Here is a 22361-nt window from a genome sequence, read left to right as displayed (position 1 = left end):
GAGGACATTTGTGGTTGATGAAGGCTTGGTCCGCAAAGCAGAGGAATTTGTTTGCTCACCATATGGCAAAGATCTGAAGCATGCAAATGATGCCAGGGCAGTTCTTTTTAAAACTGGCAAACACATGGATGACACCCTGCCACCCAACAAAGATTCCTTGGAGAAGCATCTTCTTAGGGCAAATTATCAGGCAGGCATTCATCACTGCTGCCTTGAACCCAATCCAAGCATCCTGCCACCAAACAGCCATGGATGGACAACTGATGATTTTGTCCTCCGGGTTAAATGGATGGATCTTCTCCCAGCCCCCACTTCAGTTCTTGAGCTGGCAAACTGCAAGTGCAAGAAGAATAAGTGCCAGACCAAATCATGCACTTGTTTCAAGAATAATCTAAGTTGCAGAGTTCTGCTCTTGCAATGATTGCGAAAACAAAAATACAGCGGTAGAGGAGGAGCATTTCTCTGATGATGGGGATTTGGGGGAAAAAGAGATAGATTCTGATTAAAGTGAAGTTGAATCAGATGACTAAACATTCCTGGCAGATGGTAAATGTAAAAAGTCATTTTGCAAAATAAAACATGTATTCAAACTCTTGAAATGCAATTTTTCACAGAAGATCGAGATAAAATATCAATGTTCCTTTAACCAATCTGAACTGCTGCCACAAATTTCAAAATACAAAATTTTCACCTAATCTATAGAGTACCCTAAATTAAGAAATTTTTCTCTTTCATAAAGCAGGTCTTGTCAAGATGCAGCTACTCTAGTTGAGGTCAGAACTGTTTTATACTTTGCTGTGTACTATGTAGCAGGTGGGAAGGGATTAATTTGACATTTTTTGTGTAAATGATGCTATTTTTTTCCTCACTTCTCAGCATGAAACGAATCAAATTGATGTATATTTTTAAAAAATGTGATTTTACAAATTGTATTCACTGCAAAATGGGTGGTTGCTATGCAGCCACGCCCCTTAGCAACAACTTCCTATTAAATTTTCAATAAAGTAATTTTTCTCAAAAACATGCAAGTGTTGTTTGTGGTAACAAGCTGAAATGTGTTCACTATGTTCATCTTCATATAAAACAGGAGGATTTTTTTTCAGTCTCTGCAAGAAAAATCCTTTTCTAACAACATTTTAGGGTCTCATCTCATGGCCTATTTGGCATTTGGGTATTTTCCCCCATTCTTCTTCCAAACATGTCTTAAGAAATGTATCAGTACAGGGGTCATCGTTGCATTTTTCTTTTGAAAATTCTTGACACATCCTCCATTAGGGACAGGTCAGGACTGCAGGCAGGCCACTCCAATACCCATATCCAATTATTCAACAGTCATGCCTTTGTAATATTTACAGGTGGTTTTGCATTGTCTTTCTGAAAAATGCATGGATGTCCACGGAAAACATGTCATCTTGAAGGCAGCATATGCTGCTGTAAAATCTCAATGTACTTTTCTGCAATAATGCTGCCATCACAGAAGGGTAAATTACCTTTGCCAAGGGCACTGTTACAACCACACAGCATGACAGAAACTAGATTTTGGACTCTTTGCTGATAACAGTCTAGATGGTCCTTTTCATCTTTGGTTTGCAGCAAACACCATCCATTTGTTCAAAAAAAAAAAAGAACTGGAATACTGATTCACCTGACCACAACACACATTTTGACTGCGTGATGGTTTAACCCAGATGCCTCCAAGCCCAAAGACGACGTTGGGCTGAATTTCCTGGTGACTGCTACCGAGCATAAGACGAGCTAGTCTCTGACCTAATACTATGGAAACCATCAAAGAACAGGAAACTGACATTCCCAGACCTAGACAGTTGAGACGCTGGCATCTGTGTAGATGATCTGGGAGTAGCTATGGGTAACAGTGATTGCTGGTGTTCGGTTGTGCATTGTTTCTCAGCCATGGCCACCAAATGATGACAATAATGTGGTGTTTGACAGAGGTTTCCCAAAGTAAATCCTTTCCCATGGGGTTATATCAGCAACTGATGAATGACTGTTATTGCAACAGTACTGTCTGAGGGATCAGACATCACAGATGTTCAGCAGAGGCCTGCACCCTTACCTTTTATCCACTGGAATTCCTCCAGATTCCATCCATCCATCCATTTTCTTCCACTTTATCCGGAGTCAGGTCGCGGGGGCAGCAGCTCAAGCAAAGCCGCCCAGACCTCCCGATCCACACACACACCTCCCCCAGCTCCTCCGGGGGAACCCCAAGGCATTCCCAAGCCAGCCGAGAGATGTAGTCCCTCCAGCGTGTCCTGGGTCTTCCCCGGGGCCTCCTCCCAATGGGACGTGCCCAGAACACCTCTCCAGCGAGGCGTCCAGGGGGCATCCGGAAAAGATGCCCGAGCCACCTCAACTGACTCCTTTCGACGTGGAGGAGCAGCGGCTCGACTCCGAGCTCCTCCCGAGTGACCGAGCTCCTCACCCTATCTCTAAGGGAGCGCCCAGCCACCCTGCGGAGGAAACTCATCTCGGCCGCTTGTACTCGCAATCTCATTCTTTTGGTCATGAGCCAAATCTCATGACCATAGGTGAGGATCGGAACGTAGATCGATCGGTAAATAGAGAGCTTTGTCCTCCAGATTCCTTGAACCATTTAATGATATTATGCACTTTAGAGGGAGAAATATGCAAATCTCTTTGAATTTTTCTGTGAGGAACAACATTTATAAACATTTCAATAATTTTCGTTTCATCAAAAGGAGGAGGAGGATCGGGCATCAGGTGAGGATGACCCCTAGTTGTCTCCCTAGGGAAGTCCTCTAGGCACATCCAACTAAGAGTAGACCTCAGGGAAGATTCAGAACACCCTGCACGGTTTATATTTCCCAGCTGGCTTAGGAATGTCTCAAGATCCCCCAGGAAGAGTTGAAGAACTTTGCAGAGGATATGGAAGTGTGAGATGAGCTACTTGGTCTACTGCCACTGTGACTCATACAGAGAAGCAGCAGAAAATTAAAGATGGATGATCAATTTTCTCATGCATCTGTTGACAAACTGGATCCTCTGCCCATCTTTGCTTCTCAGAGACTCAGGATTAGTGGATACTGCCTTTGTAACAAATCATGATTGCAATCACCTACTGACACCTCTGTGAAATAACATCATCATTATCATCATTATTTAACCCCATTACTAGCCCTAAATTGTCCCAACTTTTTTTGGAATGTGTTACAGGCCTGAAAAGCAGGAATGGATGTATATAAACAAACAAAATGAAGGTGACCACACAAAACATGAAATATCTTGGGTTCGTACTGTCTGCAAAGAAACACATCAAAGTAAATATAAGAATCACTTCGGCAGATTTTATTTGCATTTTCCACACTGTCCCAACTTTTTCTCATTTGGGGTTGTACAGCTTTAGCTTGAGTCAATGGAAACTGTTTCCATTTATATCCCAAAAAACAGTTATCAGTCTTAAAGCCATGAATATCTGGAGGAAGCATAATGTTTCCTTTTTAAAATATTTCTTGACATGTAAAATACTGATTACACTGGTCAAGGCAATTTTTCTTGCATGGAGTTTTCCCCCAACAGATTTTGGGTAATTTGGGGATGCTGAATCTGAAACTGGTGTTAGTTTTGCCAATCACATCACATTTTTGAGATATGAAAACATATTTCTCGTATCAAGCATTGACGCAAAAGCTGCAGTCTCACACACCTCTTCAGCGCCATAAGCGAGATTACAGCTCTTGTTCACATTTCGCGAACTTGGTTTAAAAACTACGCTTTTGAAGCTGGTTTTGTGCATGATTAGTGGCGTCAAACCCGTGAGTGAATGAGCAACCTTTGCATAATCCATCAATATGGAACATACAGATTGCAAAAAAAAAAAAAACGTGATGTAATAGAGGAAATCTGAACTCAGATTCAGAACCCCAAAATGACCCAAAATCAGTTCTCAAAGTCCATGGAAGAAACTTTTTTTTTTTTGGTTGACCAGTGTTATTGGCCAGAATTTAAGTGAGCTGCTGCACTGGTATAACTACATCAACATTTCAGAGCATCGACAGTGGCACAGCTTGTACATTATCATTCAAGTGTCATAGGCTTCACCTGATTGGCAAGGTAAGGAGGGGACTGATGGTTGAAAACAGTAAGACGCAGCGAGAGGACGATGATGTGGGACACGGATGTGAGGATACTCAGCACCACAGCATAGCACAGCTGGAATGGCAGCATGGTGTACACGGTGAAGATGATGAAGAGGAAGAAAGGCACCTGCAAACAGAGAGGAAATGTTTCAGAATCATCACGATAGGAGGTCAGTCAGAAATACAAATCAAGTCTAAGTGAACACCAACCAGGATGCTTGCATGGTGATGACAGATGTTTCTGACATCCTCCTTTTAATTTGTACAGTAGGTCTGTAATTACCTTCATCATTTTATCAAATATATATGCATCTTTTTTCTATTTTAATTAAGAAAGGATATTTAATTTTGATGATTATACAGTATGTCGTGTCGAAAGGACTTGTCTGTCACAATCGTGTACTTCCACAAACAAACTTGCACCAACTGTTTCTAAGAAACCACCTTAAACATTTCATGCTGGAGTTTGAACAGGTGTGGATATGATTCACATCAAATCAACATGGGTTTTTTTCCCCCCATGTGATGTGCTGCAAATAAAGCAAATCACACTCTAATCACACACACAGTTAACAGGTTTTTTAAAAAACTATATCACCATCACACATCTTGGACTTTTATTCTCTGTTTTTATTTATTTGTGCAGTGCATCAATATTTTGTTGATGTTTTTCCACTGAATGACAATAAAATGAGTCTAAGTCTAATGTTTCACCTTCAAATACTCCAGTGTGATTTGCTTTCATAATGTCACATTAGTCAAAGCAGTCTGCCTTTTTCTCTTGCAAAACCTTCAGAAAATTGAAACTAATCACAATCTAAACCCTCCCTCCCCTGACAGAAAAGGCTACCTGATCCCAGGAAAGGATAACGGGGCCGCTGAAGATGAAGGTGTAGCCCATGGACAGGTGTGTTGCCCAGATCACCAGACCCAAGAGGCGCCTCCATCTCTGTGAGAGCATCTCTGTGCACACCAGCACAAACACAGCCAGGAACACACACAGGCTAGTGCCCACCACACTTACAAAGGCACAGTGCTCCTCCGCCTTCTGCATGGGGACAAACACACACAGCAAAACACGGGACTGTTATTTCAATCATACAACAAAAAGATGTGCTTTTCACTCATATTACACATGACCTATACAGCATACAAAGTGTCAATGTTCTTTTGAGAGTACTGGGTGGCCATTCTACTTCGTGTTGCATTGCAGGGTGTTATTTAAACGGTCTTGCACAGCATGTAGCTATGTTGGCCCACAGCAGAGTTGGCATCTTAACCACTGAGGGAACAGACAGCATTCCGCAACCAGTAAAAGACCAGTAATAGACTATAATAACACCATACAGTACAAGAACAGGTCAGGTAAGGCAGCATACAATGGTGCTATGGGTAGCTGTATCCATCAAACAACGGGACAGCCTTGGGTCTTGGAATTCTACCACTCATTCCCACCTCTTGAAAATAGCCATCTATCTGCCACAGCCATGTGAAATATGGTTGTCCACCTGGCCTTTTGCAGTTGCTCAGGTCCTCAACACTGAGGACACGTGCATGATGGATCATGCACAGACAAATGCTCCATATTTCCAAAGTGTCATAGCTGATCTTCCCTCACGATGCAAGGGGTATATCTCTTTTGAATCTGCCCAAGTAAATGTTTAACACAGTCATTCCCAGCAGTACCCAATGTGATGGGTATTATAACCATCCATGTGTACAGCTGTGTACAAAATAGCTGTGAAACTGGGGAGTAGATTTTTGCCAAAGCTGGTAGCAATATTCCGTACTTTAATATCTCCAGATGAATAACTTTTGGAGCCAAGTGCATAGTCTACACTAACCCACAGTGCTCTCAGCAAACATTGGTAAGGTTGTGCAAAGCACCTTGAGGCAGCTTTGTTGTGATTTGGCGCTATAAAATGAAATAACTTGAAATTGAAAACTTGCCACTAACAAATTATACTTTTCCGCAGAAGACTTATAGTTCAGTGGTTTTGACCTTTGACTTTTTGACCACAAAAATCAATAGGTTTATTGGAGTTGCCATGCATAATACACATAGCAAATTTGGTGATAATTGAGCAGTTACAAAATAAGTTATTGTGCTCACCAGATTTTTACAAACTGCATTCCAGTGACCTTGACCTTTTGATCCTCAAATTAATAAGCTTCTTGGGGTCACTATGCATAATGCATACCAAGTTTGGTGACAATCAGGCCAGCACAAATGAAGCAATCTCACTCAGAAGTGAAATGTTTCATGAATGACTATCTGCACATAGTGACATCAAGCCTACTGGTTAAAGGTCAAGGGCATCAAAAATATAGTCCAAAAAATGCATTTTCCTGAATATTTCCACAATAAATAGGGCTGGAGAGATGATGTAAAACAGGGGTGCCCACACTTTATCAGCTTGAGAGCTACTCTTAAAATGACAAAGTCAAAATGATTTACTTACATTACAAACATTAAACATACATACAGCATCAATTACACTTAGTGCAGAACTGCAGTAAAACTTAGTCCCAGAGTAATACTGACATAAACCTTTTAGTTGTTAAAATTACTATTATTATTAAGTAGTAGTAGTATTTAGTAGCATGAAAAAAATCTTCAAAAGTGGACCTTTAATCTAGGGATCTTGTGGGAAGCGGGTCCCCCACCCCCCACCACAACACCCCCTTTCAGTCTGGATTCGCCCCTGGTTTGCCATCTGAGCAGGAAGAATGGATAACGTGTATTTATGCAGAAAGCACAACCTGATTGACAGGTAAGAAGGTTTCATCAGCACTTTTTACATCATGCTGTCCTCAGAAAGACTTTAGGTGCATTTGAGGGAAAAAGTGCTAGTATTTGTTGTTAACATGTCACAGGTCTTTAGCTGGTTTTAAGTTTAACCACAGCGAGGACACTCACAAAGAGGCACAGAGTTCTAAAGCGAAGAAAAGTGTAACAATGTCTTTGTAAAGCCCACTGCAGGAGTGCAGTAGTCACTGCGCTTTGAGACAGGGAAAGGACGACAACTGTTTTTTAAACTCTGAGTTGCTGCACAAAACAGCAGATGGGCAGCTCACAGCATCAACCGCTAAAAGTAGGCGAATGTGAGCTTGAACCCCATCCTCCCCTGAATACAGGCCAGTTTTAATACCATGAGATCTACCCACACTATCTTTGCGATTGATCGGTAAATTGTGATTCACGTATTGAGCACCGCTAATGTAAAACATATCAGTAAATCACATTAAAGAGTGATGTTATGATATCGCAAATATGTCATGAAATGACATCTTAACAGTTAGAAAAAACACATTTTCCAGGATATTGCCGCAATTGTTAAGGCTAGAAAGGCAATCCAAACCTTATAAATCTCTATAATCATTTGACTTTCAAACAGACAAGTGAAAATTCTGCCACAGCTGGCTCTGGGATGCGCCTAGGCTCCAGCAACAAGAACAACCTGGATGGAGCATTACTTTTAACAATAGTGGGAAAACAGACATCAAAGTATTATGCTGGCACAGAAACACTTTTATATCAAACAAACAGGAATAATTTGTGATATGTGCAGCAAAAGGCAGCTGACAAAAATGTTATTTTTTTACACATCATAGTCACAGCTAAAATGCTAAAACAGTTGTATCTTCCAATGAAGTAATTTCATGTCAGTCAACTGTAAAATTACAGCATCTTATGTTATTATCTACAGATAATGACAAGTATTTTAAAAAAAATGTCAACAGATTAGTGCAGTGTTAGATGAATATCGGGCTGTGTTGGTTTGATATGAGAAGGAAAAATATTTATATCACATATTGGCACACATGCCATGCAACATTCATTTGAGATGTAGTACATTTTAAAAAGTGCATTCATTCATGTGGAAATCAGGAGAGAAACAGGGTGCTTCAACGACTCAGTAGGAAGTATTCTGGAGCAGACATGGTCTTTGTATTACCTCTCCTTATGTGCAAACAAACTCACAGAAAATGCACTACTGCGAGTACAAATATGCCTGTCTGTAAATTACACAACCCCTGGCAAAAATTATGGAATCACCGGCCTCGGAGGATGTTCATTCAGTTGTTTAATTTTGTAGAAAAAAAGCAGATCACAGACATGACACAAAACTAAAGTCATTTCAAATGGCAACTTTCTGGCTTTAAGAAACACTATAAGAAATCAGGAAAAATAACTGTGGCAGTCAGTAACGGTTACTTTTTTAGACCAAGCAGAGGGAAAAAATATGGAATCACTCAATTCTGAGGAAAAAATTATGGAATCATGAAAAACAAAAATGCTCCAACACATCACTAGTATTTTGTTGCACCACCTCTGGCTTTTATAACAGCTTGCAGTCTCTGAGGCATGGACTTAATGAGTGACAAACAGTACTCTTCATCAATCTGGCTCCAACCTTCTCTGATTGCTGTTGCCAGATCAGCTTTGCAGGTTGGAGCCTTGTCATGGACCATTTTCTTCAACTTCCACCAAAGATTTTCAATTGGATTAAGATCCGGACTATTTTTTGACCCTATGTGTCTTTTTGCAAGGAATGTTTTCACAGTTTTTGCTCTATGGCAAGATGCATTATCATCTTGAAAAATGATTTCATCATCCCCAAACATCCTTTCAGTTGATGGGATAAGAAAAGTGTCCAAAATATCAATGTAAACTTGTGCATTTACTGATGATGTAATGACAGCCATCTCCCCAGTGCCTTTACCTGACATACAGCCCCATATCATCAATGACTGTGGAAATTTACATGTGCTCTTCAGGCAGTCATATTTATAAATCTCATTGGAACGGCACCAAAGAAATGTTCCAGCATCATCACCTTGCCCAATGCAGATTCGAGATTCATCACTGAATATGACTTTCATCCAGTCATCCACAGTCCACGATTGCTTTTCCTTAGCCCATTGTAACCTTGTTTTTTTCTGTTTAGGTGTTAATGATGGCTTTTGTTTAGCTTTTCTGTATGTACAACCCCTGGCAAAAATTATGGAATCACTGGCCTCAGATGATGTTCATTCAGTTGTTTAATTTTGTAGAAAAAAAGCAGATCACAGACATGACACAAAACTAAAGTCATTTCAAATGGCAACTTTCTGGCTTTAAGAAACACTATAAGAAATCAAGAAAAAAAGATTGTGACAGTCAGTAACGGTTACTTTTTTAGACCAAGCAGAGGAAAAAAAAAATAGAATCACTCAATTCTGAGGAATAAATTATGGAATCACCCTGTAAATTTTCATCCCCCAAACTAACACCTGCATCAAATCAGATCTGCTCGTTGACACTGACGCCATGACATTGACCCTATGTGTCTTTTTGCAAGGAATGTTTTTGCAGTTTTTACTCTATGGCAAGATGCATTATCATCTTGAAAAATGATTTCATCATCCCCAAACATCCTTTCAATTGTCCAAAATATCAACATAAACTTGTGCATTTATTGATGATGTAATGACAGCCATCTCCCCAGTGCCTTTACCTGACATGCAGCCCCATATCATCAATGACTGTGGAAATTTACATGTTCTCTTCAGGCAGTCATCTTTATAAATCTCATTGGAACGGCACCAAACAAAAGTTCCAGCATCATCACCTTGCCCAATGCAGATTCGAGATTCATCACTGAATATGACTTTCATCCAGTCATCCACAGTCCACGATTGCTTTTCCTTAGCCCATTGTAACCTTGGTTTTTTTCTGTTTAGGTGTTAATGATGGCTTTCGTTTAGCTTTTCTGTATGTAAATCCCATTTCCTTTAGGCGGTTTCTTACAGTTCGGTCACAGACGTTGACTCCAGTTTCCTCCCATTTGTTCCTCATTTGTTTTGTTGTGCATTTTTCGATTTTTGAGACATATTGCTTTAAGTTTTCTGTCTTGATGCTTTGATGTCTTCCTTGGTCTACCAGTATGTTTGCCTTTAACAACCTTCCCATGTTGTTTGTATTTGGTCCAGAGTTTAGACACAGCTGACTGTGAACAACCAACATCTTTTGCAACATTGCGTGATGATTTACCCTCTTTTAAGAGTTTGATAATCCTCTCCTTTGTTTCAATTGACATCTCTCGTGTTGGAGCCATGATTCATGTCAGTCCACTTGGTGCAACAGCTCTCCAAGGTGTGATCACTCCTTTTTAGATGCAGACTAACGAGCAAATCTGATATGATGCAGGTGTTAGTTTTGGGGATGAAAATTTACAGGGTGAGTCCATAATTTTTTCCTCAGAATTGAGTGATTCCATATTTTTTTCCTCTGCTTGGTCTAAAAAAGTAACCGTTACTGACTGCCACAATCTTTTTTTCTTGATTTCTTATAGTGTTTCTTAAAGCCAGAAAGTTGCCATTTGAAATGACTTTAGTTTTGTGTCATGTCCGTGACCTGCTTTTTTTCTACAAAATTAAACAACTGAATGAACATCCTCCGACGCCGGTGATTCCATAATTTTTGCCAGGGGTTGTAAATCCCATTTCCTTTAGGCGGTTTCTTACAGTTCAGTCACAGACGTTGACTCCAGTTTCCTCCCATTCGTTCCTCATTTGTTTTGTTGTGCATTTTCGATTTTTGAGACATACTGCTTTAAGTTTTCTTCTTGACGCTTTGATATCTTCCTTGGTCTACCAGTATGTTTGCCTTTAACAACCTTCCCATGTTGTTTGTATTTGGTCCAGAGTTTAGACACAGCTGACTGTGAACAACCAACATCTTTTGCAACATTGTGTGATGATTTACCCTCTTTTAAGAGTTTGATAATCCTCTCCTTTGTTTCAATTGACATCTCTCGTGTTGGAGCCATGATTCATGTCAGTCCACTTGGTGCAACAGCTCTCCAAGGTGTGATCACTCCTTTTTAGATGCAGACTAATGAGCAGATCTGATTTGATGCAGGTGTTAGTTTTGGGGATGAAAATTTACAGGGTGATTCCATAATTGTTTCCTCAGAATTGAGTGATTCCATATTTTTTTCCTCTGCTTGGTCTAAAAAAGTAACCGTTACTGACTGCCATAATTTTTTTTCCTGATTTCTTATAGTGTTTCTTAAAGCCAGAAAGTTGCCATTTGAAATGACTTTAGTTTTGTGTCATGTCTGTGATCTGCTTTTTTTCTACAAAATTAAACAACTGAATGAACATCCTCTGAGGTCGGTGATTCCATAATTTTTGCCAGGGTTGTACATGCATACAGGCAAAGCAGTTTGAGATTAGCATCCATCCACGTAAAGCATCTATGAGTGTAACAAAGCCTTTACACAATGGCTAATTAGTTCAGTCCTTATTGCCAAAATGTTTGTTTTGAGGTGGAGCCATCAATATTCAGCCCAGATATTCAGTTTTTTTCTTCACATCTGTCTCTGCAACATGTCTTCATTGCTCTGAGCCATTGTCTTCCTGATTAAATTATTCAACAGTAAAAAGCAAGCACATGGAAAGGGATCACACACAACTTGTGTGCATGTGTGGGAGAGCATATTCCCATTTGTGTGTGAGACTTACAGTTGTGTAAGTGTGCACATGAGTGTGACTGCGTGAATGCAAAAGGGCTGACAAAGGGAGAGCACTGGGAAAAACAAAGGGTCAAAAAGAGAACCAAAGAGCGAGAGAGAAGCACAAAGTCTGTGTTAATAGAGCTCTGTGAGAAGGCCATCTTTGCATTGTATGTTGAGCTTTCTGGTTACCATGGCAGCACTGGAAAAAGCCACAGCTTGAGTAAAGCACATTCTGATTTCTACGTGTCTGTCAGTCTTAACAAAACCTTCTTGTAGGCAACAAAAGAACAATTATTACATATGAATAACAGCTGAAATGGATCATACAATATATAAACGTAGCAAATTAATCCAACTGTACTGTGAGAATGTGCATCTCAATTTTTAATCATTTGTCGTACTTATTCTTTTATTAATATTACACTGCACTGTTTGCCTGGTAGTTTTTGACACTACTTGCGTGCTTTTACTGAGAGACAATCTTACATGTGGCATATCTGTCATATTCAGAGGCTCAGTATTGTACCTTGCGGGGGTGTGCATTTCTCTCTTATCCATCGAGGTACATGGGCTACGATGTGATTTAGAGGTTGTATTGTTATTTTAATTATGGAATTCAATTTATCACAATGCAAGTTGTCCAAAGGTGCTTCTCAAAGATAAGGTCTAACCTTACACACCCCTGAGCAAGTACATAATGGAATGAATGGCATAATGGACGAAAATGGTGAAACAGCGTGAAACAGTTCGAAATTAGCGCACGAAACATAGTGCCGACAGGCAAGCATGCACGAACCCGGTGCGAGAGTTCGTGCACGCACCGGTGTCCGACGAGCAGGAACAGTGCCACGGGCACCACATGATGCTGCTTATGTGGAAGAAATAAAAACCATCTGGTACATGTGGAACCACATCGTGCCGCTTATGTGGAATAATAATAATAATAATAAAAAAATAATAAAAAAAAACACCACCCGGGACGTGAACTCACGCCTTTCAAAACCTCTGATTCCCAGTCAGAGACTTTACCACTGAGCTACAGAGCTGTTCTTTGAAAGCTGCAGGAAGCTGGATGGACATGGAGGTATTACAAAAAAAATAAATAAATAAATAAAAATCCCACACCATGTAAACACACCACATTTACCAAGCAAGCAATGCAAATATGATCTGGCTGTTCCTCTGGTGATGACCCATGGTCACAGACATACAGTCATGAAATGACATGAATGAGAAGCAGTGTGCTCTGATGTCCACATCTACTGATCAGGTGCGTGCATTCAGCCGTGCGCGTGTTCTGCCCGACACGTTTGTCTTGTGGACGGCACGCTACAGCACAGACACCACGTCATGTGGAACAGAGCTCACGTGGGTGATGTGACGGTCAGATCGCCCAGTGCGTGATCTGATCTGATGGTCAGTTTCAACCTGGGTGGCTGTCAGTGTCCGTTCCGTGCGAGCGCTCGCTTGCTGCAGCTTCTCGCCACCACGGCGATATATGTTTTCATATATGTCCATGTAAATACAGCATTCAGACACACGCACCTCACAGTGGACAGTTGTTAGTCCATGACTGTCCAAACACAGCAGGTGTTGTGTAGCTGGAATGTCCAGAATGACAGATCACCACAGCTGCTTCTGTCAGAAGTCACGCCTCCCGTGAATGGAGTGCATACACCCACGTGTCAGTCTGTGTGTTTGCAAAATCACACTCGTGGGGAACTTAGACAAACTTCACAGCAATACGACAGTGATTATCTGCAGTCTGTTGTCATGCCAAGACTGCGAGTGGTCACACATTTTCTAAGTGCCATGCGAGCAGTGTTCGTGCGTGTCACCTGGAATTTCGAGAGTGCGAGAGGGTGCGATGGGTTCGCACAGCGCACACTTTGTCTTTCAGGCGCTTGTGTGTGTAAATAGTTGCAGCAACAGGTGTATGAGGCCTTGGCGGCTGGGACGACATTACATGGTTTGCACATGATTCCTGCGTCATGTGTACTAAGTGTGCACTTTGTCCAAACTTCACACTATGTGTGAAGGGGCCCTTAGAATCAGTGGTGGGCACAGTTCTGATAATCCCATAACCGCTAATTATCGAAGTTAATGTTTTCATTATTGGATTATCTTTTTGGATAACTTTAAAAACCATTATCGGACCAATTATCTTGCGATAAATTTTTGTCCAATAATTTTTAGACCGATAATGTGATAAATAAAGCTGAACAGCTACAAATATTTATAAAACTTAAAATCAGTGTTGTGTGGGCCGCTGAAGAGGAGGTACTGCTGGCCCACCACCACTAGAGGGCGCCCTGCCTGGAGTGCGGGCTCCAGGCACCGGAGGGCGCTGCCGCCTTACAGGAGCAGCCAGGATGACAGCTGTCACCCATCACCGGAGACAGCTGATCCCAATCACTACGGAGGTACATCAGCAGGACGGCATCTCCACCTCATTTGCCGAGATATTGTTTCTACCAGAGAGGTAACGTATCAAAGCAAATAGAGTGCATCTTTTGGATTGAGCTAGTTTTTTTTGGATTACTGTTCCAACGAGAGGTGGAGGTACCTTTCCTGCTGTTCGGAGTCCTGGGTGCATACGCGCCCCCATCTAACTGTTCTTTGCTCCTCGCCAGCAGTACCAGGTCCGACACGCGGAGGCAGTGGCCACCTGGGAGTTCGGGACTTGGCGGCTCCAGTATTCTCGGGGTCCTGTGGCGGAGGAAGCCGTGTGGTTCCGGTCTTACCTTGGAGAGGCGTCTCCTATCTTCGAGCCTGCCCACACGACACTTTTCTGAATTGACTGTTGTCCATTGCTGTGATTGGTTGTATTCGTTGTGCACATTCACAACAGTAAAGCGTTGTTATTTTGACTTACTCCATTGTCCGTTCATTTGCGCCCCCTGTTGTGGGTCTGTGTTCCTACACTTTCCCAACAATCAGTTGAGCACCTACCTGTTAAATGTTTCGTAGCTGATGTGTAGTTCTACCCTCTGCAAAACAGATAAGAGCTGCTTTAAGAAGAAACCGCTCTATCCTCTGCAGGCAAAGGAGAACTGGTCCCCCCCCCAAAAAAAACCTAATTTCTTTTAACCCCATACTGATACGCGGGCAATATCACCCAAGTCATCCAGAGGCATACATTTTTAACGTATGGTTCAACTTTTAACCAAACTAATTTATAAAGTGAAAATATCAGATATATGTTTTGGTTTTAAAGTAATGCGCTAATTTTTAAGGTTTTAGTGTAGATATATGCTGTGCCCAGCAGTGCATTATGGGTAGGATAGGGTAATCTCAGTACGTTCACGACATGAGAAATGCATTTCAGATACTCTGATCAGGCTCTACGGACAACAGCATTAAACTCTAGTGCCTAAAACTCTCGTGAATATATTCTCTGGGTTTATAGATGTTGTTATTTTGTCTGCGTTTATTAAATTCCATGCATCTTAAATGAAGCAGACACAGATTATCTGGAATTTTGTTTTGGCAGGTTTTCAAGGTCTCTAGTGCCATCTACTGGCCAGAAGTGTTCATTCGCCCTATTGACGTATCCCATAATCCTTTGCGTGCCAGAGAGTTGCTGCAGTCAAACAATATAGAGAATCAACACGATGACAGTTGTAAATGAATATTGTACTACAAAAATGTAATTTTTTTATGCTTTTCGTCACGTTAATAAGAGACTGCTGCATGATAACCTGAAAACTTGCTAAAACAATTCTAACAAATAATCTGTGTCTGTTACGTTTAATCTGCGTGGAATTTAATAAACGCAAACCGAATTTCAGACATATTATATATTAGTCTCCAACAAAGAGGACAAACAGTGTTTTAAAGAGCAATAATCAAAACGTTAAAGAGCAAACTTCATTTTCCCCCAGAACGACCTGATCACGAAGCGAGTGTAGCTCACAGCAGCTCCTATTGAAAATAACAGAGAGACAGCCTGTGATTCTCGCATGTTTACATAAAATAAACACAATAACAATGTCTAAAAACCCAGAGAATATATTCACGAGTGTTTTAGGCACAATATAAAAATAGATTTATGTTGCGATGTTAATGGTGTTGTCTGTGTGCAGCGGTTCAAGTGCAGCATGATCAGAGTGTCTCAATGCAGTTCTCAATGTTACTGAGATCTCGCAGCGCGGCGACCGCTTCGAAGTTTTGCGGGATTTTAAATGTCAATAGGGCGAATAGCCAACATTTATGTGTCAAGACAATATTGAGTGCACATTTTACAATATAATAAAACGTGCGCACAACATCATAAACGTGCGCACAATACAATAAAATGAGCGCACATTCTCTCCACATGCAAAACATTTTGCGATGACACTTCCAGGGCTCCGTAAAAATGCCTGTTTTTACAAATAAAAAAATGGAATATTTTACAAAAGCACAGTTATCTGTAAACACCAACACACGACACACGTCACATTAATGTGTTGGTTTACATAATGAATGACTGAACCAATCAGTGTTTAGCAGAAGAGGAACATTTTACCCAGAATCCTCTGTCTGTTTTTTTACAAAACTTCAGAATTAGTGCATTATTCAACATTAAAAGATATATGTTATATTTTAACTTTGTACAAATGACAGAATTGACATTAATGGAGTTATTCTATCAGTATTCATTTTATTTATACACCAAACCATAAGCCAGCATGGCTTTATTTTCAAAGACCTCCGCCTGACGGCAGCGTTGTGATTGGGTAGAGAGCTGGGCTTTGCGGCTGCTCTCAGCTTGCTTCTGTGCTGGAAGCCATGCTGTAAACAAGAGCTGCCAGCAGGGGGCAAGATGTTCAAAGACAGAAGTGCTGACTCATTGTTTGAGTCTGTTGTCGCTTTTGATGCTACCAAAAGCGATTGTGGTGTTAAAACTCAAATTCAGTTTGTTAGTAGTTGCAAATGTACCAGAGACAATACTGGAATTGTCGGTTATCGGTTATCTGTAACTTCTGATATATTTTTGGGTGGTTTATCATTTTATCTTTATCAAAGATAACTTTTCAGTTATCTGATTATCTGTTATCAAAGTTCATTTTTTTGGTTATCTGTGCCCACCACTGCTTAGAATAAGGCAGAAGTGGCAGTGGTTACATACTACACCCGGGACCTGATTCAGGATTTTACTACTGTGCTAGAGCATACTGGTGCTGCCTCTGCTTGACTTTTGTTCGCCACTTGGGGCATCAGTATATACAGTAGCAAAAGGTGCAATGAAGAATAAGCCCACAAGACAGAGTCAGCTGTTTATAGCCTGTTAGCATAGCATAAATTTCCAGAAGCTGAAACTCATTTTTTTACTTTATTTTGGCAGTGGTGTGTCAGCTAAAAGCAATACAGATGTGCAGCACTGCAGGAATAACAATTATGTAATAGGGGAGCACAGTCTCGTTTGAACCCGTGTGATATGGTGGGATTTGACCACATTGGGGACAGCTGGCACGAACATGGCAGAGACTCCTCGTGTGGGAGCTTCAGCACAAACCATTAAGCCAGGCTCTGTAAACCTAAAAGCGTACTCGCTGTCACATAATGGATGTGACGGTTTAAGTCGTGCCGGTTTAAAATGGTTTCCACTGAAACCCCCATCCTCCAAATGGTTTGTGCCAACACTCTGTCACTCAGCCTGGGAATTAGTCTCAGTGTTGTATAGTAACAAAGTAAAAATACTTCACTACTGTACTATAGTGTGTAAGGGGAGGTGATGGTCTAGTGGCTAAGGTGTTGGGCTTGAGTCCAGAAGATCATGGGTTCAAATCCCCACCTGACTGGAAAATCACTAAGGGCCCTTGGGCAAGGCCTTTAATCCCCTATTGCTCCCGGTGTGTAGTGAGCACCTTGTATGGCAGCACCCTGACATCGGGGTGAACGTGAGGCATAATTGTAAAGCGCTTTGAGCATCTGATTCAGATGGAAAAGCGCTATATAAATGCAGTCCATTTACTTAAGTACGTTTTGGGAGACTTTGTACTTGAGTTTTTTAAGTTTACAGACCTGAAGCGGGTCTGTAATCAACTTTTCTGCAGAGCGGCTTTGCTTTGAACCTTGAACCAATCAAAGCAGTGATTCGCAGGTCGAAGCAGTGCTTTGATCTACGATTCGTGGATTTTATTTCGCTTTATCCTAATTTTTTCCTGCTAAAACCCTGAAGAGCATATGTCTGTGAGTAATATTTAATATTTTTATGTTAAACCGACCTGTTATGGTCTTCTGAAACAGTTGATAGATGTATTTTATGACTTATATATAACCGATGCTAACGCGTTAGTCTTAAAGCGCACGTCTATGGCGTTTTCAATGTTAAAGGTAGCATTAAGCTGTTCGCATCAGCACGTTTGTGTTGATTTGTGTTCGTTGTCGTAAAAGAGTCAAATTGTAATTTTTTAAATGTATTTTTATTGATATATTACAGCAACAACAATAGTCTACATAATAGACAATAGTCAATAATAACAGACTAATAATGTTACAATACAATTTTAGAGAAAGAGACAAAAAGAATATCAATTTATTTTCATTTATATAGCGCCAAATCTAATGAAACCTAATGAAACAAAACAACAGAAAAGATAAAACCATGTAACAATGAAAATAAATAAATACATATAGAATTAAATAAGTGTTTCCTGTGAACACCTAGTGAGTAGCCTACTCTCATTTAGGTTTTGAAACCTTGTTTCTGAAGTGTTTTTGTGTGATGTGCACAATTTTCAGTATTTTGACTAATACTACCAGTCATTTACAAGCCTAGATAAACTTTTATAAAAAAAAAAAAATCTGTCCGTTTTTGATTATTAACATTTACTTGTACTTTTACTTTCAATACTTGAGTACATTTAGTTGTACATTACTTATCAAACTTAAAGGAGACCTGCATTGAAAAAAATGCAGTCAGATTTTTTTGAACAAAAAATGACTTACATTTACACATGAGATCCTTCTGAATGTAGTAAAGTAAATCTGCAAGCCCAGATCTGTCATTCAACGGAGAAATCTTCATTTCAAAATGACAAATTTACAGCTAACATTTAGCCCTCCGCAAATTGTCCCTCTCATCATGGACGCTGCCGAGACGTCACGGACAAGACCCTCTCTCCCAGCATGCATTGCACGCCAACTGTAATTTGTGGATTTACGTCAGTTTGCATCTGCACCTTTTTCTTGTCTTATACGGAAGGATCTACTTTTTTAAAACTTCATACTGTCTTGCGGCACGTTTGGGGAGTACACATTTCTTTTATTTGTGCTTGAAAATTATTTTGGGGGACTTTTTCATACGCCCGTTTGATTGAGTGGTGTCGCAATGAAAATCTACTGTCTTTCGCCTCCGGTACCATCGCGGGATATGGAGGCGAGACCCGCAAAGAATCCCAGTCATTAAAAATATATAAACCTCTCTCAGCGTCCATGGAGCTCTGGGGCTCCGATTGCCGAGACGTGCGGTGCTGTGGATTTTGCCGCAAGAAGTCTGTCCTTGCAGCAACAGGTTTTTCCTACAGTGTGAAGGAAAAAGCTCTCAGTTAAAAGTCAGTTTTATTTAATCCAACTGCTTTACATATAAACACATGTACATGTAAAAATCTGATCATTTTTGCTGTAGTCATCTGCAACAAAAATGATCCCCCAATAGCTTGGGTTGATACTGTCTACATTGAAACAGAGGTTAATGTAAAAAAAACAAAAAAAGAAATACATAATCCTGCCCATCCAAAGAATCTGGTTCAGTCTGGTTTTCCCACAGTAATGTGGCTATTGTTTAAAACTATGTTACTGCAATTTCATCGCGATTCACCAAATCGCCATTATTAGGCGATCACTTCTGGATGTTCGTAATCTTACTAGCTTCAATCATGTTTAAGCATCTTTAAACGGGGTAGTCCTTGTGAGTACAGTTTGATATGTGTTTGATTGTGCTCCTTTTGGGTAAAAATTTGAAGGAGAAGCAGCGTTGGTAGCGGTTCTGGCCGGGGCCACAGCGGGCCGCAGCTTTACTTTTGTTTTTGAGCAGATTGCCAGGTATGCTCCTTATATGCCAGCCTGATAGGAGACACGCCAGAGTAACAGTTTCATCCTGTTTTTGCACTTTTTGTGGATCGTGGGGGGACCGTAATATAAGTGCACTGTGGAATAGGGATGGTAGCTCCTTAAACATGACTGGCGTGAACTGTTGATGATCTGTGCAATGTATTTTATGTATTTAAACCAAAGGAGTGTTGGAGTACTAGTTTTAAAACTTGCACCATGACTGCTGATGCAAAAGTACTGACTGGTTGCTCGCTCCACTGGCTTTGCATATATAAAACGAAGCAAGAAGAAAGGTCTGTCCATAGAGTAAAATTGTACAAGACATCACCAAAATTGACATACCAATATTACTCCATTTCGTGAAGGGGGTGTTTACTGACGATCGTTTGCATGTGCATGCATGACAAGAATCACAGCTTGAAAAGACACTGCATATATTATCACATTTCTGCAAATAGTGCACATGCCCATTCCCTACTTTTTAAATATACATATACAGATCCAGACTCACCAGTCGAAGAGCAAAAAAGACGATGAGCAAGATTCCACATGACAGCATGGACAGGCCAAGCAGGAGCACCAATGGCTGGTACTGACTGATGCAGGAGAATCTGCGGTAAAGTGCCTCATTTTTCAGCTCCTGGTCATTTAACAGGTACTTCCCTTTAGCTGGCATGGCTAAGACGTCTTACAGAGGCATAGCAGGTGTCAGCTCAGAGTTCCACAGAGTAGGACTGTGCCTTTACAACTTCTTGTATTTGTGTAAGCTTGTATGAAAGTCTGCACATTCGCTATGAGCCCCTTGTTAACTCATGGCGATGAAGTGAAGCATGTGTTTCTCTTTTTTTCTCTCTGCATGGCATCCTAAATGGTGTTACTAATCTCACAGCTAGACTGGAACTGCTATTATACTTTCTCTCACTTTGTCCTCTTCACTAGCTCCTTTATGTCTTCCGTCTTTTCTTCGGTGTCAGCAGGCAGACCTCCTTTATCCTCTGCCAGCTACTGTGTTGCTCTCTTCAGCTCGTTTGAGTAATAAGCCTGGGACTAGACAGCAGTGAGGGGATCTGAAGAAAAACGACGAGTGGAATCAGATGGAAGAATAGAAGGAAAATGGGAGCTGGCGGTGGAGGGGCCGAGGGGCAATAAAAAGTCACCAGTGATCCCAGTAGGATTTAGGATGCAATTCAGTGTTGAGATCAGCCGCAGAGCTTGCTAGAAGGAGCAGAGCATTTGCACCTGGAAAAAAAGAAAAAGAGAACAAATGGGGGACAAAAAGGATGAGAAACATTTGTGTTTTGTTCCCTTTTTTATTTTGTAGAGTACACAACTGCATTCACACCATTAAGAAGATATACTGTTTATATACTCTTCATATACACCCATAATTACCCATTTTAAAACAGCTTTAAAATGATATAAAAACACAATGCATCAAACTAACAATACATTATTAGTCACAGTGCTCTGTCCCAAGGCTTTGCTTCACATAGTTGGTCAACCTTCATTGAAAGAAACTAACAGGCCCCACCCTGCTAATTATTGTAGGTGTACTGGGGCCAGTTACTGAAAAATACAATGTCCTGGATGAAAGGATCTGGGTTACACAATGTACACAAAATATGGAAGCAGAACTGGCTGATAAAATTTAAGCAAGTACACCAAATGCTGTCCTCTGACTGAGGACCTTCTAAACAGGCTCACTGAAGAAAGATGTAATATCCATTTACAGTTACAAGCAAGAAACTGCTGCACTATAACTATAGCCAGTTCTGTGGCAGTCTGAGAAGAGATGTGACACAGAATTGTTTGGATTACTGACGGTAGAGATTACCTTTAATAACCCAGAAAATATAACTCTATTTTATAACCATGACATATTATAACATCTGTAGTTAGCATACCAAGGGAGAAGAGGTGCATGATTTGGAGAAAAAGCCATATTGTGATTATTGTGGGAAATGTGGCATTTGCAAAATGATAAATTTGGTCATGTAAAGCTGAAGTCAGGTACAGTGCATCTGGAAAGTATTCACAGCACTTCACTGTTTCCACATGTTATGTTACAGCCTTATTCCATGAATTCATTTTTCCCTCATTTTTCCCCTCTACTTACAACACCCCATAATGACAACATGGAAAAGAATTTTTTTTTCCCCTCCCTTTTTTTTTTTTTTAATTGTTGTACATTTATTAACCCTTTACCTACTGAGGCTATAAATGGACGATTGGTTATAATTTTTTATTATAGCAATAAAATTAAGAAATAATGTTCTATGTTTGTGTGCTTTAGTACCCTTTTCCAAGAGTACCTGAATTTCAATTATATTTCACCTGATTATTGGTAAGTTTTAGCATTTAAAATGAGAAAAAAAACACAAAAACGAACTTGATTTTTTTCAGTTTCGTGAATAATGATTGTCATGTAAAGGAAGTTTGGATTTCACATTTTTAACAGGAAGCTGTACGTGTTTACAATCAAAATAATTCATTTTGTGTTTCTAGAACTCAGAAACAGTGCAGAAACAGTGCAAAAGTAAACATTTTACAAGGCGAAAATATGCAAAAAGTAACCAATTTTAAAGTGCAGAACCAAACAATATGAATAACAACAAAGTGCAAAACTATATATAAATATATCATTTATTATGTGTATTATTAAAATGTGCAATAAATCACTCATTTGATCACTCATTTT

The 22361-nt window shown here is 40.3% G+C and overlaps 1 protein-coding gene across 3 annotated transcripts in view; it reads right to left on the bottom strand.

Annotated features, from left to right (window-relative positions):
- Positions 1 to 22361, bottom strand: part of adcy7 (adenylate cyclase 7) — a 267502-nt gene that overhangs the window by 123726 nt on the left and 121415 nt on the right. For 2 of the 3 annotated variants that reach the window (XM_034186034.1, XM_034186030.1), the window contains exons 1-3: positions 20175 to 20339; positions 4969 to 5166; positions 4081 to 4245 (exon numbers count right to left, since the gene is read on the bottom strand). In XM_034186034.1, coding sequence (XP_034041925.1) covers positions 4081 to 4245; positions 4969 to 5166; positions 20175 to 20339 — 528 coding nt within the window. Of the gene's footprint in view, positions 1 to 4080; positions 4246 to 4968; positions 5167 to 20174; positions 20731 to 20820; positions 20903 to 22361 lie in introns of those variants that run through there. The other variant, XM_034186024.1, reaches the window with a different exon arrangement.

Source organism: Thalassophryne amazonica, chromosome 2, assembly GCF_902500255.1.
Source record: "Thalassophryne amazonica chromosome 2, fThaAma1.1, whole genome shotgun sequence".
NCBI classification, from domain to species: Eukaryota; Metazoa; Chordata; class Actinopteri; order Batrachoidiformes; family Batrachoididae; genus Thalassophryne; species Thalassophryne amazonica.
Note: the sequence above shows the minus strand (reverse complement) of the source record. Positions and strands in the feature narration are given on the sequence as shown.